Source organism: Leiobunum rupestre, chromosome 8 (genome assembly GCF_980474605.1).
Source record: "Leiobunum rupestre chromosome 8, qqLeiRupe1.1.hap1, whole genome shotgun sequence".
NCBI lineage: Eukaryota > Metazoa > Arthropoda > Arachnida > Opiliones > Sclerosomatidae > Leiobunum > Leiobunum rupestre.
This window is the reverse complement of record NC_143391.1, coordinates 3,836,759-3,856,919: the sequence shown is the minus strand read 5'-3', so window position 1 is coordinate 3,856,919 and position 20,161 is coordinate 3,836,759. Positions and strand designations below refer to the sequence as shown.

The following is a 20,161-nucleotide window of genomic DNA, read 5'->3' as shown; positions in this document are numbered from 1 at the left end:
TCCATTTAGGCCAAGTCAAATTGCGTTTGTCTGCTAATTTCCAGTCAATCTCGGATGTGTATGCAATGTTTACACAAAATGATGTAAAATGTAACAGGGTCACCACAGAATATTTTAAAATCATTTAAAGGAATTATAGAAATATAAGAAAATATAGGAAGAAAATTGGGGAAAAAAGGGAAAATAATTATAAAATAAGAGAAAACGGTTGTCCAAATTGTTTAAAATAAAGTTGATAACCGATAGAAATAGTCGAAAATTATCGCCGAACAGCGTTGGAAATAAGCATCGAGAAAATCCAAAAGTGATTTCGAGAAAATCCTAGGGATGCACCGATATATCGGCTAATTTGTCAAATATCGGTATCGGCCAATATCGGCTTAAGCGAGGCCGATATTAGCCGATATTTCTGGTATTAGAAAAACATTTTCTAGTGTTTCTTTTTGATCGCTGTTGTAGGAAATAATTATTCGCGTCCAAAACGGTCAGGAATCATAAGTGGTTTTTAGACTCCAAAAGCCTTAGATCATATCATTTTTTAACAGGTGGTTACGAGAGTAAACAAAAAAGCATAATATTGTGATAGGTAACTTTGTTAATATCGGCCGATATATCGGCTATCCTAGGCCGATATATCGGCCACGATTAGCCGATATATCGGCTGTACCCATATCGGTGCATCCCTAGAAAATCCCCAAGTGATTTCGAGAACACCCGTAAGTGATTTCGAGAACACCCGTAAGTGATTTCGAGAACACCCGTAAGTGATTTCGAGAACACCCGTAAGTGATTTCGAGAACACCCGTAAGTGATTTCGAGAACACCCGTAAGTGATTTCGAGAACACCCGTAAGTGATTTCGAGAACACCCGTAAGTGATTTCGAGAACACCCGTAAGTGATTTCGAGAACACCCGTAAGTGATTTCGAGAACACCCGTAAGTGATTTCGAGAACACCCGTAAGTGATTTCGAGAACACCCGTAAGTGATTTCGAGAACACCCGTAAGTGATTTCGAGAACACCCGTAAGTGATTTCGAGAACACCCGTAAGTGATTTCGAGAACACCCGTAAGTGATTTCGAGAACACCCGTAAGTGATTTCGAGAACACCCGTAAGTGATTTCGAGAACACCCGTAAGTGATTTCGAGAACACCCGTAAGTGATTTCGAGAACACCCGTAAGTGATTTCGAGAACACCCGTAAGTGATTTCGAGAACACCCGTAAGTGATTTCGAGAACACCCGTAAGTGATTTCGAGAACACCCGTAAGTGATTTCGAGAACACCCGTAAGTGATTTCGAGAACACCCGTAAGTGATTTCGAGAACACCCGTAAGTGATTTCGAGAACACCCGTAAGTGATTTCGAGAACACCCGTAAGTGATTTCGAGAACACCCGTAAGTGATTTCGAGAACACCCGTAAGTGATTTCGAGAACACCCGTAAGTGATTTCGAGAACACCCGTAAGTGATTTCGAGAACACCCGTAAGTGATTTCGAGAACACCCGTAAGTGATTTCGAGAACACCCGTAAGTGATTTCGAGAACACCCGTAAGTGATTTCGAGAACACCCGTAAGTGATTTCGAGAACACCCGTAAGTGATTTCGAGAACACCCGTAAGTGATTTCGAGAACACCCGTAAGTGATTTCGAGAACACCCGTAAGTGATTTCGAGAACACCCGTAAGTGATTTCGAGAACACCCGTAAGTGATTTCGAGAACACCCGTAAGTGATTTCGAGAACACCCGTAAGTGATTTCGAGAACACCCGTAAGTGATTTCGAGAACACCCGTAAGTGATTTCGAGAACACCCGTAAGTGATTTCGAGAACACCCGTAAGTGATTTCGAGAACACCCGTAAGTGATTTCGAGAACACCCGTAAGTGATTTCGAGAACACCCGTAAGTGATTTCGAGAACACCCGTAAGTGATTTCGAGAACACCCGTAAGTGATTTCGAGAACACCCGTAAGTGATTTCGAGAACACCCGTAAGTGATTTCGAGAACACCCGTAAGTGATTTCGAGAACACCCGTAAGTGATTTCGAGAACACCCGTAAGTGATTTCGAGAACACCCGTAAGTGATTTCGAGAACACCCGTAAGTGATTTCGAGAACACCCGTAAGTGATTTCGAGAACACCCGTAAGTGATTTCGAGAACACCCGTAAGTGATTTCGAGAACACCCGTAAGTGATTTCGAGAACACCCGTAAGTGATTTCGAGAACACCCGTAAGTGATTTCGAGAACACCCGTAAGTGATTTCGAGAACACCCGTAAGTGATTTCGAGAACACCCGTAAGTGATTTCGAGAACACCCGTAAGTGATTTCGAGAACACCCGTAAGTGATTTCGAGAACACCCGTAAGTGATTTCGAGAACACCCGTAAGTGATTTCGAGAACACCCGTAAGTGATTTCGAGAACACCCGTAAGTGATTTCGAGAACACCCGTAAGTGATTTCGAGAACACCCGTAAGTGATTTCGAGAACACCCGTAAGTGATTTCGAGAACACCCGTAAGTGATTTCGAGAACACCCGTAAGTGATTTCGAGAACACCCGTAAGTGATTTCGAGAACACCCGTAAGTGATTTCGAGAACACCCCCAAGTGATTTCGAGAACACCCCCAAGTGATTTCGAGAACACCCCCAAGTGATTTCGAGAACACCCCCAAGTGATTTCGAAAATCAGAAACCGATTTTGAGATTTTGGAGTACGATTTTCGTATTGTTTTTGAGATTTTGCAACTGATTTTCGACCAGATTTCGGGATTTTCAAGTTGATTTCATAGATTTCTAAAATAATTTTTTTTAGAGCGTGGGGGATTGGTACGAATGTCGGAGCCCTCGGTCTTCGGCCAGCGCTATTTGGTATACTTATCTCGTAAGATAAACACGAGATCCTTCTGGTATAGCGAGAAGCGGCACTGCAGCTCCACCCTTAAGAGACTCAATCCCGGAGAACGACCATATCGTTACGAGATGGACCTTCTTTTTTTAAAGAAAAAGCCATCAGGAAAACTCCCCGGGGCGACGCCGAAAGGCCATTTGTTTCGCTGTTTCCGGTCATATTCCAAGCAGGTATCTCTACTGTTGTTCTTTGTTTTTCATCATCCAAGTGTCTACCGTACGCCGTTTCGTGTACGCGAAACAATAACGCTTTATTACAATTTATATACAACCTAATGGAAGGTAGAGGTTTGATACGAAAGATAGAAAACTAAATTATAAGTTTTGCAACTGCGCGAAATTTTTATTTCAGGGCCCCCACACAAATCTTCATTTTTTTTATAGGAAAAATAGGATTATATGTGTACAAATATAGGACTTAATAGGACTATTTTTTTCAAAATTATAGGATTTTATGGGACTATATATGCTATTTAATTTACTAACTTTATGCATTTAAAAACAAAATCTATATTTACAGAAATAAATCTTAGATTTTCACTTAAAAATATAAACTATTTAACCAATTTATCACAAAAATATACTAGTAGCTAACCGAGTTAACAATAACAAAAGTATAGACTAGAATGACTTGGTATAGGAATTTATCCTATAGCTAAATCTAGCAATTTAACTGAGTGGCTGGATTTGAAATGAGCAAAATATCAAAATTATAGGATTTTATAGGACTTTTGGGGGATTTTGCAAAAAATATAGGATGTTATAGGACATTTTTGAAAATATAGGATTTTATAGGAATTATAGGACCTCTAGGGTCCCAGTTATTTTGATATCCCGTCTACAAAAATATACCACGAAACAAATTCTAAGTGTTTAAATCTTTATATTTCATAGTTGAGATACTCCCAAGAGAAATTACGGTCAAAATTAAGAGTATTTCAATTTCATAAAAAATAAGAATATATGAAGATGCAAATTAGAAATAATATTACGAAATATTTATTTTATATTAAAATATTTTTATCTTATACTCTCTCAGGGAACCCAGTCATAAATATTTAATTCGTCATAGGAAAAATAGGAGCAAAATTTCTCAAATATAGGTTATTTATACGCATATTTCAAGTTAAAAAATGCAATAATGCTATCAAAAAATAACCAAATGAAAATTTTATACTAAAGAGGGCTTTGCGATAACTTTTTATCACGAATTAAAAAGCTAAATAAATATTTCAGAAACATAATAACTCAAACTTACAGGACTTTAAGGACATTTCAAGAAATTAAAGGATAATATAGGCTTTTATAGGTATTATAGGACCGCTGGGCTGCCTGCTTTCTTGTAGAGATACTCCCAATATAAGTTACGAAATTAATGAATACTTCTATTTTATAATATGAAAGCGAATTTGGAGGCTAGCTGATTATTATTATTGCTAATAACCCCAAATATAAGTTATGAAATATATCTTATATCTATCTATCTTAATATTTTCTTGTCTTGTAGAGGTATTTCCAAGATATATTTAATTTTCGAATTAACTAAATTTATATCCCCTAGATTAATTATGAAAAATATATTAAATTTGCTTATTCTATATTTTCTGTATCATTTGCTTAAGATATATTTACGATATAAATAAAAATTAGAGCCATTTCATGTTTCATAAAAATTAGAGCCATTTCATGTTTCATAAAAATTAGAGCCATTTCATGTTTCATAAAAATTATAGCCATTTCACGTTTCATAAAAATTATAGCCATTTCACGTTTCATAAAAATTAGAGCCATTTCACGTTTCATAAAAATTCAAGCCTTTTCATAAAAATTAAAGCCATTTCATGTTTCATAAAAATTAAAGCCTTTTCATAAAAATTAAAGCCTTTTCATAAAAATTAAAGCCTTTTCATAAAAATTAAAGCCTTTTCATAAAAATTAAAGCCTTTTCATAAAAATTAAAGCCTTTTCATAAAAATTAAAGCCTTTTCATAAAAATTAAAGCCTTTTCATGTTTCATAAAAATTAAAGCCTTTTCATGTTTCATAAAAATTAAAGCCTTTTCATATTTCATAAAAATTAAATATCTCCAGAAAAAAATAATTTGCATATTAATATTTTCCAAAATAAATTATATTAAGCTTGTTCCCTTTATGTAAACTTAGAGTTAAAAATATATGATATTTTCTGGTAAACGATGGCGCCACTAACCGCTTTCTTTAAATTGATAAAAGGATCCCCTAATGAGGTCAAATATTGGGTTCCTTTTTGTTTTAATAAAAATATTCGGTCAAGTAAATGGATTATACACAACGTATAATATTTAATCTCGTTAAGCCTACTTGAAAGGCGACTAATGAGGTTTATATAAAAAATAGACACTAGAAGGCGCATTATCTCGCGTGAAGAGGTGAAGTTGCCCTCCAGGCTGGCCAAAGAGCGAACGAGAGGGGATTACAAAGTTTCTACTTAACACCTACGCTGCTCTTTTAATACGCGTATTATAAGCCGAAGGGCTCTTACGTGCAATATTCCACTGATCAAGTTTTCGCTTTAAATTAAACCTTTGCCCTATTTTTTAGGAATAACGAATTCAACCCAATTTTTTAACAGATATGGCAGTAAAAACTAGACACGTACATAGTTTAGAATAGATTTTGTATAAAGTTTTGGATAGCAGTCGAAGAGGGAATATGGAATAGTTTAGGTCGAACTTAATTAAACTTGGAGAAGTTTATAGGACAAAGTACAAGCGAATATAGCATATTTTCAGCGAAAATAGATACATAATAGAAATATACTACGTATATATTTATATACGAGTATAACAGTTTTGGGAATAACATACTTCTTAACAATATTTAAATATTTTGATTCAGTTTGATTTGTTAAAATTTTTTTATCCAAAATATTGTAATCCAATAAGGCTTGATGAAGTTTTGGGCAGGATTTAATACACTTTTTAGCAAGAATTAATTTAATTGGTATTTTATCCCCATTTTATCTGTTAAATTTTGGTCATATCTGGATAATATTTTTATAAATCATACTGGAAACTAAGCCATGGATCTATAAATGTAATTTCCACTTGAGATATTTATCGGCCTCGCGAGGCCCTAGGTAGAGGATAGCGCCGCCGATCAAACGCCGCCGCCGCCGATTATTTAGATAACGCCGAAACGCCGCCGCCGAAACGCCGCCGCCGAAACATTTTCATTTCGCCGCCGAATTAATTTCCATTATTAAAGTATAATAATTACGTTTTGAGATCTAAACTACATAGATTTTTCTTTTTGTAGTTCTAGGATTCCTAGGCTGTTGGGTGCACCGTACTAGCGTTATAAAATTAAAAATAATTAATAATTTCCAAAAGATCTGGCACCACTGCACCGCACGCACCAAGATTTTCTGCAGCAGATAGCTGGGATCGGAGAGAGAGAAACGAAAACGGCTTTGGAGTTGCCTCGCCTCGTATTTTGTAATAAGTACAGAAACGTATCAGCTGCATTCAGCATTAACTAACTATTCTATTACTTTTTAAAAATTCCTTTGATACAAAGATAAAATAATTTGTGATAATAGACTTAAATGCGCGGGTAAAAACCGGATTTGGGGGGATGAAATTTCTGCGGTAGAGGGCTGGCTCGTTGGTTGTCTGTACGATAATGGCGGCGCCCAGCAAAAGTTTCTAAAAAGAGTTTATAGATAATAATACTAGTGAAATGGTAGTAAATTAGTACAGTATTGTTATTACAAGCGTAAATGTTTTAGTTTAATAGTATCATATGTGACATAGTTACTCATAAGTGTGCCTCTGTTTACCAAAGAAAATACAGTACTAACGTCGCGTAAAACTGGTTTTAACTTCCTTCCCCCCTACGCGAGTACTAGTTTTGATGACGATAAAACCGTCATCGACTGGGAAGTGACGTCAATAACGTCATATCCTTGCAACAAGGTATCATTATGAAAAAATTCTTTCAGGCACACTTATGATTAAATAAGTTACATCTGATAGTATGTAACCAAAGTTACCTCTTCTTTGGTATATACACAATCAATGGTGTATCGTTATTTTACTTTTTTTAAATTTAACCGATAAATGAGTTAAGTTTCGCGATCACAGCGACACATTTAAAGCCTAGGACAGGCCTTCAGCCCGAGGGGTCCGACATTCGTACAAATCGCGTACACTCTAGAGACAAATTATTTTAGAAACCGTCATTTCAATAGACAATTTGTAGCCTTTGTAGGTGGTGATTCCTACAGGGGTTTCCATCGCGTTTTCTCCCTTTTGACTTGGAAAAAAGAGGGGGGGGGGGATTTAGTTATATTTTAAATTAATGCCAAAACTCATTTTGTTTATCGATTAAATTTTGAAACAAATCATTGTACACATTGTAATGACAAAATCCCATTAATTCTGTTCATATTCGATTGGTACAATAGCTATATTTCGAAACATACGCTACTCGCGTAGGGTACCTTAGTTATATACAAGAAACTGTGGTTGGAGCTTATAAAATACAAAAAAAAAATATATACTACCTACAAGCATAGGTATACCCACTTCTGGTCGGAGCTCCGAAAAAATTACCTCCATAGTTACCATGGTAATCAACTACAGATAGCGCCTTACAGCAGCCGACGGAGGCCAATTTTTCGGAGATCACGTGTCGCGGAAGTGGGTAATCGCTTCCTTACAAAACAGTCAATCGAAAAGTTCTCTGAATTTGAATCTAGGGCACCAAGTCAGCGGTTGTAGCAGGAATCCATACCTCTACTTGCAATGCTTATCGCGGCAGATTTTCGTTTCGATGTGGCTGACGGTTTTTTTGACGTCACTATGTTCACTTAACAATCAACAACGTGAGAGGGGAGCGCGCGCAGAGGGATTTTTTCTCTCGTAGGCGGGGCCAAAGCCGTCAGAGTGATCTTATCATACGCGATACGGCAGGATAAACATTCCAAGTAAGGGTATGGATTCCTGGTTGTAGTAAGTGTAGGGAGCGGTTGGCTCGCGTGGCGTGAAGGGCTTTCCACCACCCTCCTACGCAATTTAACCTGGCCACCCGAATTGAAAGGCAATGAAGTCGCTAGATGACTTGGGCCTAGGGTGGTGTGTATTAGCCTAGCTGATTATTATTATTATTATTATTATTATTATTATTATTATTAATAATAACAAACCATAATAGCAGTATAGAAAATGACGCTGAATGCATAAATAGTCTATTAACACCGTCTAGCAAACGCCTGTAGGTTGACATTACGGTTCATGGGAGGACTTTTCCCAAAATCACCACCTACAATCAGTTCAAGGTGATGGGGATAACCGCGTCCTTTTTTAGCCTATAAACACCGCCAAGCAGACGCCTATAGAGTGACTGCAGGATCATGGGAGGACCTTTCTCCCAAAATCACCACCTCCATCCGCGGTGATGGCGGATGGCCCCGTGTTTTTTGGCGCGCAACGAAGTCTAAAAGTCGAAGCGGGTCATTGTCAACAGCCGGGCTCGTTTTTCAAAAGCGACAAAAAGAAAGGCTGAAAAGCAAGGGCCCGAGCTTAGTTAATTTGGTCTCGACGAGGCTCAATCGATAACGTAGATTTACTAACTCGTCCAAGAGGAGAGCTCGGACACCGGAATCAATTTACTGGGATAAACAAAACAAGTTTGACCCAGGCTGGGGCGTGCCAAAAAGCGCTCTTTACACTTTAAAGGGCGCATATTCTCCCGTAACTAACGCCAGTTACTCGAAGCTTCGGTTAAACCCGATGGCAGAAGGTTAAACTAAATGTTACACCTTAAATATGAAATTTTATAATCTTTTGAAGTCACAGTCGGTTTTCTAACAAGAAAACCTTGATTAGCAGAGCAATGCTGATACCCAAAGTTGTCCAAAATTTTAAAGCGAATAGTGACTAACCGTTTTGAGAATAGATACCAAAATCTAACTTTCTTAGTAATTGGACTTTGTTTGATTTATTAGTAATAGGCCTTTCGATAAAGTAACATTGGCCTTCTTGTTTTGCTGTTGCTTTTGCGTCACGTGACGGTTGACGTATCGATGACGTTTTACTACGAAAATCCCTGGACATAAATTCGACGAGGCCCCCAGTTTTTAAGCATAGACTGAACTAGGGTTGTTAATTTTCCGGAAAAAAAAATGACTAATATCAGTAAACATACTACAAAACATTAATAGTGTTACATTGTTAACCAGTTTAAACTAGTCTAGATGTTTAGTTTTACTTTTAGATTAGAAAAAATGAGGTGAAAATGCCGCTTTATTTAAATTTGCAAACAATATATTAGACGAATCATGGAATGAAAACGTTTTAAATATTTTTCGGAAAAATACGGAAAATTTTCCGAGCGGGAAATTTTCCCGATTTACAACACAACTCTTACGTATGTCGTGATGAAATATTCAGATTCAAATTCCCTGACTATTCCCGGTTTTCCCTGACCATTTTAAGAGATTTTCCGTGGCTTTTAAAGGCTAAAGGTTTATATTTTTCTTTTATCAGAAATTAATAAATATAATTGGACTTCGATTTCAGTATAAAGGTTTTTGGGATGCTGAAAAAATTATTATTTATTTCCTTGAAAGTTTGGCTAATCATAAAATTTGTCATAGATCTGGAGTAAAATTACCCTAAAAAAGTGTCAAGATAAAATTAAATTAATTGATTTTTCCCTTAATGTTTACAAATTTTTAAAATTCCCTGACGAGTGGCAAACCTGTATAAAGGCCTATTAAATTACTTTGTCTTTTAAATTGTTTTGAATTAAATCTGCAGACTTACATTCACTTCTTTTAACTTTGACGACACCTTCAAACATGGCTAACTTGTTATGTTAAGTCTAGAACATACGAGTTTCCAAATATTTGAGTTTAAATAACCAATTATGCCAGAATCATATTTTCAAGACAATTTCACCTTAAAACTGTGGAAAAAATATTTATTTTTTATAGTTCTAAACTATCAAATTTGAAAATAGAATCTTTTAGTTTAAAACGTGACTCAGCACTGTAGTCAAAGTTTAGTTCTCAGCCTAGAGCCTCCAAGCGTCTAAATATACCCATGGTGAAATAAACTACTCCCAAGGACCATAATAGACTAGTCAGTTCGGCTGCAAGTCTTTATTCGAACAAGAGAGTCAATATCGAAGAAATTGTAATTTTTAGTGAAAAATGTGATTCAGTATCAGCGCTGCAGAGGTATATTGGGTAGCTCAAGATTATCCCGGGTGACCTATACGTCGCAATTTAATTTGAGGGACGAAAACCCCCTTTTAATTAATAGCAGCGGCGCGACTCTGGCACCGTTATACGGAGGAAACCGATGCCGATCGAACGACGCGTCAATTCAATTTTCATCGAGTGCCGTCAAGGATAAATCGGCCTTTCGCGGCCACCAATTCGGAGCTATATTCGAAATCACTGTTACCTTCTACCACTACCAAAGGCGGGGATATAGTACGATAAAGAAAGTGATTTGTGTGAAATATTATTAGATTAGAGTTAGGTGAAATTTATTGTTTTCCACTAATATGAAAATAAAAATATTTTCCCACTTGAAAATTATTCGTTTATCGGCGGCATACCGCGTAGGGCAAAAGGTGTCAATTGAATTTCGTCAGAGTGTACCCTAAAATGTTCGACCGAATAATTCGTAAAAGTACAATTTCGGTTATCATTTTTAAAACCACGCGCTAATGGAATTTTTAAGTTCGTCTTCAACATCTGAGGAAGAAAATGAAAGAGTTGAAACCATTTTTCGAATTTCCCGTAACTTTAGAATGGGTATTTTAAATTACGAAGCAAATTTAGTTAAAAATTATACCTCTTACGAGTTTAAAACTTATTTTCGTGTTAAGCCTCGCGTATACCAAAGCTTAGCAACCCGTTTCGGTGAATAAATTTCACGCATACATTTTGGCCATTGACGGAAAAAGTAAAACCTTAAATCTCAACGGGTAATTACAATAATTCAGAAAAACTGCTTAAAAAAACGTATTACCCTCTCCAATGAAATGATAGTTATTGTTTTCAAAGTAAATAAAACCATTAACAGTCTTTGGAAAACCATTAATAATTGGTCTCCCATCATTAAATTCTTGAAACACTTCCATGTTTGAGCTATCGCTAGACGCTTCCATTGCAGCAGCCGAATTAGTCTGAGCAGACTACAAATCAGACGCGCTTTTAAGCTATTTACACAAATTGCTCCTACTATCGAGGAGGGGTAAAAGTAAAGTTGTTAATTTTCCGTTAAATTAAAATGCGGAAAAATTTCCAGAAAATTTCCCGCAAATCAGAAAAATAAAAAAAATGAAACAAATTACTTTTTAAGGGTTTTTAAGTTTTTAACTTTTTATCGATATAAAATGTCTAACATCAGTAAACATACTACAAAATCGTGTTACATTGTTAATCAGTTTAAACTAGTCTAGATCTCTCTTCTCAGTAGTTTTGTTTTAGTGTGTGTCTGTGATTTATTGTGTGCTGGTGTCCAAGGCCTTGGGCCGACACCAACTTGTACATATCACAAAAAAAAACTAGTCTAGAGGTTTAGTTTTACTTTCCGATTCGAAAAAATGATTTAAATATGCAAACAATATATTAGACTAATCACGGAATGAAAACTTTTTTATTTTTTTCGGAAAAATACGGAAAATTGTCCGGAAAAAAGGCCTCGGTCATTTTCCAGAAAATTTTCGAGCGGGAACTTTTCCGACTTACAACACTAGGTAAAAGTATAACACCAAACGTCGCAATTACAGGGATGCCAGATTGGGCTGGAAAGCAGCCAATTGGGCTTCTTTTTATTGGCTGGAAATAGAAGGGTGGGCTATTGGCGGAAAATTGGGCTTTTCGTGTTTTTATTTTGTACATTTTGTACTGAGAAAACCACCAAGACTCAAAATCCATTAAAATTAAAAACCGAACAAAGAAACCGCATGAGACTGGAATTATTAGAAAGCTTTTTGTACTTAAGATTTGGAATGCCAATTAAAAACATCAAAAGTTTGAAGTTCCAGCCACCATTAAACTTGATTGAAAGCTACAACTCTTCAATTTACGACTAAGACACCTATTATTATATGTATTTATGTATTATGTGTGTCTTTATCTTTCAAATAAAAAAAATAAAAACTTTCGGCAAATCTTTTGGCTTGTTTTTGGGCTACTTTTCAATAAGGATTGGTGGTTTTTCGGACTTTTTTCAGTTTTGTTTTGGCGGGTTGAGGATTCAAAATCTGGCATCTCTGGTCGCAAATACACCGAAACTTTACCAATAGTGTATTGGAGTAAAATTGGGACGCGAATAATTTGAAAAAGCGTAAAAAGAATACACTTTTCATCCCGGTTTAAGCGAATAATATTCGCCCATTGATTTGGAGTACAGCGCCGCGGAGTATTGGGCGGATTTGTAAAATTGAGGAACGCCAAAGCGGGTACTTACTCGTGCCGCGACGATGCTGAGACCCATCCCGCTATTGCTCTTTTGAAGTTTCATGGTGACCACTTCCGGCTCGCTGTGATGCGGCGGAAGGGCCGAACCACGGCCGCTGATCTCTCCGTCGCCTTGGTGACTACTCTGGACGCTCGGACTTCGGGTCTGTAACAGAAAGTTTCGTATTAATTATCATTTATTGGCGTAACAGCGCTACTATCCCACGCTCTAAAAACACTGCGGAAACGATAACGTAGTAGGAAATCATAAATCTTTTAGGTGGCAGATACCACAACAATGTCAACGTGGAAGCGTTCCTTTCATATTTCAGTTGTTTAGAAATTGAGAAGAGGCCCATGGAGTAATATTAACGCCCTGCCTTTGACCGTATTATTTCCGTTTGCAACCGAAATTAAATTCCCCGATTTTTTAGAGTAATTTCAAAAATTTCCTGGATTTTAGACCCATTTTAAAATTCCCCGACTTTCCCCGAATTTTTAGACCCATATTCAAATTCCCCGACTTTCCCCGAATTTAATAATGATAATAATAATAATAACCAGCTAGGCTAATACCCATATTCAAATTCCCCGACATTTCCCTGATTTTTAGAGTAATTTCAAAAATTCCCCGACTTTCCCCGAATTTTTAGACCCATATTCAAATTCCCCGAAATTTCCGTGATTTTAAGAGCAATTTCAAAAATTGTCCGAATTTTACCCTGACATTTAGACCCATATTCAAATTCCCTGACATTTCACTGAATTTTTAGAGTATTTTAAAAAATATCCATACTTTTTAGACATTCAAATTCCAGGTACTCTGACAACCATACACTTTATTTTTGGGTATGTTGTCAATTATACTTCACTTAGAGCTATTAGTAGTTATTACGACTAACTTATAAAACCAAAAGAAAAATATTTCTGATGCCACTCCGTGAAATCTCTCGAAATCAATAAAAGGGTAAAACATTTGCTATTGGTTACTATTTTTGGGTAGTCACTGACACCCTAGAAGCATAGGGCGTGGTTAAAAACAAGAAAAATCTTAAAGGCCGACTACATAAATCTTCGGTTTACTCTGTCTTTCACTGGAAGTAGGCTGACTGCATGGCACACGTGTATTGCAGTAAGCCTACTTCCCGTGAAAGACAGAGTAAACCGAAGATTTATGTAGTCGGCCTTTACGGTACCAATGAGGTCACTCAGACACAAGCATAATCGGTAAACGGTCTTATTAGTTGACCTTTAGCAGTAAAAAATGTTTCTACGAAGGTTGTCTCCGTTCTTTTTGGTATTAAGTGAAACCATAAATATATAATATTGTGACATAAGTGTGACACTTCCTATTCTTTATAGAAAAGATTTACTGAGAGCTATTCACAAGACAGACCGAATTACGCGCTTCGTCGCCGTTTAGCGTCCGCGTAGCCATTGCCAGCACCTCGATAGGGGGAGATTTCTTATTGTGATGACGTCACTTCGTAACTAGCTCTCAGTAAAATATTCCTCAACATGAACAACTTAAGGAACCATATTATAGACTTATGGTGAAACTAAAACCCTCGTCCAAATGAGATAAACAAGATGTCACGGACATTTAAGTTCACATAACCCCCCCGATGTATTAACGTTATTTGAAATATTTAATTTAAATTTGAACAAATTTCCAATCATCTCGTACATTAACTTGACAAAACCAAGACGAATTTGATCGAAAAATAATTTTTCGAGTTACCCGTTTTTTGGAAATAAGGTAGCGAAACGCAAACGAGTTAGATGGCGCCTGTATCAATTGGCACGAAATTCAAATATGACAATAGTGCGTACACCCGAAATCTCACTTAAAATTAAAATTTCTTAATGCAACCGAAAAAGTAGCTCAGAAATAATCAGCACTAACTAAAAATATAATATTCAACCAAATCGGTCTTAATTTAATAAAAAAATTGTGTAGATTTGAAGTCGAAAATCACCAGAATCACTAAAATTGGCCAATGCCCCACTTCCAGGGCCCCGATCTAAAATTTTTTAAATGAATTAAAACGGTGTCGAAGTTCCGTTCCCGAATACGCCTCGTGAAAAACCTTCATATCTATTAATATTTCAAATTTGTTTCGACCCAACTTCTACATAGATTTTAATTCATATAAAATTAAATTACACGCAGCTATATTTGTGTGGGTTCCATATTCAGTTATGTAAAGGACATTGTCAGTTACAATCACAAACAATTTCAGAAAACAAAACAACAAATAGAGATATTCAAAGCAAAAAGTTAAGTTAAGAAATGCAGGGCCCCCACTCAAATCTATTTTTCTAAAAATATAGGACTTTATAGGACTATTTTTACAAAATTATAGGATTTTAAAGGAATATATTAAGCTATTTAATTTACTAACTTTATGCATTTAAACACCAAATCTATATTTAGAGAAATAAATCTTTGATTTTCACTTAAAAAAATAGAAACTATTTAACCATTTTATTAAAAAAATATAATAGTAGCTTACCATGTTAACAAAATTTCAAAATTATAGGATTTTATAGGACTTTTTGGGGATTTTGCTAAAAATATAGGATGTTATAGGACATTTTTGAAAATATAGGATTTTATAGGAATTATAGGACCTCTGGGGGCCTTGCTATAGCTAAATCTAGCAATTTAACTGAGTGGCTGGATTTGAAATAGGCAAAATATCAAACATATAGGATTTTATAGGACTTTTGCTAAACATATAGGTTGTCATAGGACATTTTTTAAAATATAGGATATTATAGGAATTATAGGACCTCAGGGGGCGCTGGAAATGCGGAACTTTTGCGCAATTGTTTTTATGCCAGAATTGGGAACGATTTAGTGTCTATTAAATGATGTAAAATACTCTAGATAATTTGAACACAAAGAGTTTCAGAGATCTATCATAATTAGATACAATATAGTCGGAAAGCAAGGCCTTGTTATCAAATTGAAGGCTATCGTGCAACCCGGAAATTGCAACATTAACTATTAAACCGCGCCTTTTCCATAAGCTACGATTGGGCAGAATGTTTCTCCAATCTCGGTTCGTTAAATATACACGGAGATGACTTTGCCGAGCGGCCGAGGCCTTAATTGACTTAAATTCCAATAAGAAGTAATCAACTTTCCCCAACAGCTGTTTTAAAAACAACGCTTAAAGTTTTTTCTCTTTTTAAAAATAGTATTTTTAGAACGAGCGCGTCGACAAATATATTTATTTCCGGGAACGCAATTGAACGGAAACTGCAAAGATAGAGACAGCGCGAAAGGAAATCATACAATTTAATTTTTTTGGGCGGAAGTGAAAGGGGAAAGGTATAAATTGATTTAAAAAAAGTTAATATTTGCGAAGAGAAGTTTAAATTAAAGGCCAAAATGATGGAAAACCGCCCGAGGGAACAGTTAGAAGGTTAATCGAAATCGGGGAAAACGCCAGTGGAAACGGATATTTATAGATTCGTCAATCTTCTCCGCGCGCTAACGGAGGGCGCCAGTAGCGTAGCCCTACCCGCGGAATGGTGACTATGTTTAAATCACCGTTGACCTATTTATGGTGTCAATTTTCTGTCGCTATCCATTTCAAAACGGGACGAAAATAATACTAACATGGATCCACGTCATAAAAAGAGCAAACTACATTTCTAAAATTACGTAATCGACCTTTTTAGAGTCTTTTATAGGAAATTTATCAGTTAAATATAGGAAAACATAGGAAGAAAAAAGGGGAAAAAAGGAAGAAATAGGAGAAAATTAATTATACAATAAGAGAAAACGGTTGTCAAAATTGTTTAAAGGGGGTATAATATTCAAAATAAAGTTGACAACCGATATAAATAGTCGATAACTATCGGCGAACAGTGTTGGAAATAAGCATCTTTAAAAACTAGGAGAGGGTTGCCACGATTTTTTTCCCTGACCATCTCCAGAGATTTTCCTCGACTTATTTTGCGCTAAGATTTAATATTTTTAACCTATATTTTAGTAAAAGTTTTTTTTTTCAACTAAAATTATTTTCCCCAACATTTTACTGATTTTTAGACTAATTTTTATAATTCCCTGACTTTTCCAGGTACCCTGGCAACCCTGTAGGACGTTTTAAAGACTTCCAAGAGTAAAATATGAACTATTTTAATTTCTTCAGACTTTTAAAATATAGGGCATTATAGGAAATAGACCATTCTATAAAATATTACTAATGTGCTTATTTACTTTTGTGTATAGAGAGGAAGAAAGTTTTAGGCCCGATTTTTCATGGACCAGGGAGGCTCATAAAAGGATTATCTGGCAAACCTACCAACCTAGTTGTCTGAATAAATAGTGGATTTTTGATCAAAATCCTACTCATTGAACGGTTATAGTGTTATACAAACCATTATAAATAGTTAATGAACTATATCTCATTGATTTTGTAAATAGTTCAGTTATGGACTTACTATATTTTAAAATATACTATCTTCACGTAGGCTACCTTAGATATATTTGGAAAATCGAGTTAATAATAATAATAATCAGCTAGTACCAATCAAATAAGAATGAGCATAAGCGGATTTTTTTTTAACCAAAGAGTAAATAAGTTTGCAAGTCCTACTGAAATAGCGCTAAGTTGTCTTTGCGAAAGGGTTTGGCCTGTTTAGCTAGGAATTTATAGAAAGGTCTATTTAATGAAATTATAGGAGAAAAAAAGGAAGGACGTTAAATTATAGGAAATATGGTCACCCTGAAGTTGAAGAAAAACACCCGAAAGCGAGACGTTTAAGGCCTATTTCGCTCTCTCTCCCTTTTCCATTTACAACCGTTTCCAGTGAAAATATTTTGGGCCGTTCGGGAACTCATCTTCCTCGCTATTTTTGACTCTTCCCAGATAGTTCTACCCCTCTTCCAGCGAACCCCCTCCCCAAAGAAGCCAGTACTTAGGTACCTTCCCATCAACCCCCCAAGTTTCTTCCTTCCTTCCTGGGACCGAAGAAGAATTGAACGGAAAAATCTAGATGCAAAAAGCAGCTCGGAAAAGATTGAGCGGCCATTTCCATTGTTACGGCTCCAAATCAGTTCAAATTCAAATAGAATCGTCCCGCTAACTTCAAAGCTGCCAGGTAAAAGTGACGCGCCATAGCGCAAATAGAAGTAAAACTAGCCCAAAAAGTCGTTAAATAGCCCAAATTTCTTAAAAGAGAGGAGTCCATTTTATAGATTATGGCAATGTTAAAAAAATTTGCCAAACTTTCTAGGAAATAAATGATAATCATAGAATTTGTCATAGATCTTGAGTAAAATTACCTTAAAAAGTGTCAAGATTAAATTGAATTCCCCGACTTTTTACCAATTCTTAAAATTCCCTGACCTTTCCTGACTTTTTAGGCCCATTTTAAATTCCCTGACGTGTGGCAACCCGGTTTTTAATATTAGAAAATATTTATAATTTTGATCCTATAAATTAAAAAAAATTAAGACAACGTTATTATAGTAATTACTAATCATCATACACATAAGCCATCATAAACAAGCCCACAAAACCGCTTATCGTTCAAATTTTTTAAAAACAAGCCCAATCCGGCGAGAAAACAGTTCAACTGGCAACACCGTCTTACTATAGACAGTTCTGGTAAAAGCACAGCCTACAATTCCTTTAGAAATATCTACATGTAAACGGGAACTTACGACCATTTTTCTGGGTTGCGAGGTAGTCCGTTCGTTGGCAGTGTCGAACGCGGCGGGAGGCGTCGCTTGGGTGGCGGGGGCCGGCACCACGGTGGCGTTGGGCCCGCCGTAAATCCCGTACGGAGAGTAACTATTGTAGAGCATCGGGGGCACAAAGGCGGCCTGCTCGTAATCCGAGTACGAAGGTAGCGAGGACGAGGCCGGAAGGGTATTCGACGGGACGGCGGCCGGGGGGGAACGGGTCCTGTTGGGGAACTCTTTGGCGTCCTGGTTGGAGCGACTCGAATCGAGTTGGTCGCCGTCGCGGTGGCGAACGGGACTCTGGTTCTTGCCGGGGCTTCTGACGGCTCCGTTCTTTTCGGAGGCCCGGACTCTGTTCCTCGTCAAAGCGCTTTTCAGTCTAAACAACATTTTCGGCTTTGTCCCAGCCGGAGGCTAGAATTACGCGCGATTGCGGAGGGGAGGGGGTTCCGCGAAAGTAAACTAATACCGAGGCGGTGTTTATAAGTAATTGGAAACTACCGCCCGAATTCCAGAAAGTCAAGGGTGGTCAAAGTTCGATCCGAAGAGAATTTTTTGGGCGAGTGTTTTAGACTCTAGCGCGGGTCTGGCGAACGTTAACTTTATTCCCGATACAATAACAGATAGAATCCGTCCCGATCGGCATTCCGATATTGATACGCGGTCACACCGAACCAACAACGAGAGCGCTCGCTTTCCCTCTCGGCGACGTTTTATGGAACTTTCTCTTCAACACAGCGACTATCTGGCGACCATAAAAACGGTCGCTCTTTAATAAAATCACGCGAGTTTTTACCGTAAAAACACGCGCACCAACGCGACGGGGGTGGATGAGTGGCCAAAAAAAAAGCTATAAAAAAAGGCGAAAACCCGGCGACTTGTCAAAAAATATCGCTTCCTTTGCCTTTTCGTTTTTACGATAATTCCGGGGTTTCCTGAAAACTTTCACGGGTAACTTCCTAGATAACGAGGCTTAGCAATCCAGAAACGAGTCGAGTTCAGCGCACGTGGGAAAGCGGATTCACCAGCGGAAAAATAGCGAAGAGGGGGGGGGGCGGACACCTCGAAAATATCGTAGGCGGAAAAATAAAATATGTCGAAAAAGTGAAATTGTCCATCCGTGCGCGTTAACCACGAGGAAAAGAAACTTCGAGAGCGAAAAACTTTCGGTAACGGCTCGCGACGATAAGAGAGTTTCGCTTTTCAAGCGGTGGATTGGAGGACAGCGCGTACACCGCGACATGGCTACATGGTCGTCGCGAAAAGCCGAAAACTGGGCAAACTCTCGAAGAAAGCGAAGAGAATGAAAGCGCGCGTCTTCGGAGTAGAGCGTCGCTAAACTTTCTAATAAAAGAGAGAGAAACGCGAGCACGCGGCGGAAAAGGGCGCGTCGGGGAAGCAGCGAGAACGCGCAGGCTCCCGGGATCCTCTACTCTTTCCTCTCTCTCCACTTGGGCGCGGGGGCCACGCGGGGGCCCGTCCAAAAGAAGGTTCTAGCGAGTTCTCCTCGAGGGGGTAGCGTCCAAACCACCACCACCACCATCCTCCGGCGGGGAACTAAAAAGGGGACGTACTTATTATTTCCTTACAATCCGTGGCAGGGTTATCGACAGCTGGGCTCCCCTCGAGGGAAACGTTACCAGTTCTCCTTTCAACTCGGGGCCACTTGTAAAAGTTGTTTCTCCTAGATTGAAACCTATTCCGATTCCTCGCGTATAAACTTCGTGTTTATATTCAAATCCCCGAGGATTTCCACCCCCATTCCTTCCGGATCCTCCTCATTTGACAGTCGTAGAAATCCCCGGAAGATTTCGATATCGGATCGACGGAGAAATCCAATTTCGACAAAAATTGGTTACCGAATGAATACGTCTATCCTAACGCGAAAACAAACGTCTAAGGACAAAGGTAGACGGAAACCTTCGATCCGTGAAAATAGCCGCTTCCTTTCTCCAAGGAACCCCCGAACCCAAATAAGCCTCCGTTATGGGCTAAAAATCTCTCCCATATTATTACGAGCCCGGGACGCTGGCCTAAAAAATGGACCATCTGGGATTCGTATCTCGGAGCGCTCGCGGAAAA

General features: G+C 37.6%; 1 protein-coding gene across 3 annotated transcripts in view; it reads right to left on the bottom strand.

The window, feature by feature from the left end:
* The window catches only part of cno (adherens junction formation factor afadin), an 80,892-nt gene that overhangs the window by 37,007 nt on the left and 23,724 nt on the right, over window positions 1-20,161 (bottom strand). For all 3 annotated transcript variants that reach the window (XM_090156475.1, XM_090156477.1, XM_090156476.1), the window contains exon 12: window positions 12,386-12,541. In XM_090156475.1, the coding sequence (XP_090012601.1) occupies window positions 12,386-12,541 (156 nt within the window). The remainder of the gene's footprint in view (window positions 1-12,385; window positions 12,542-20,161) is intronic.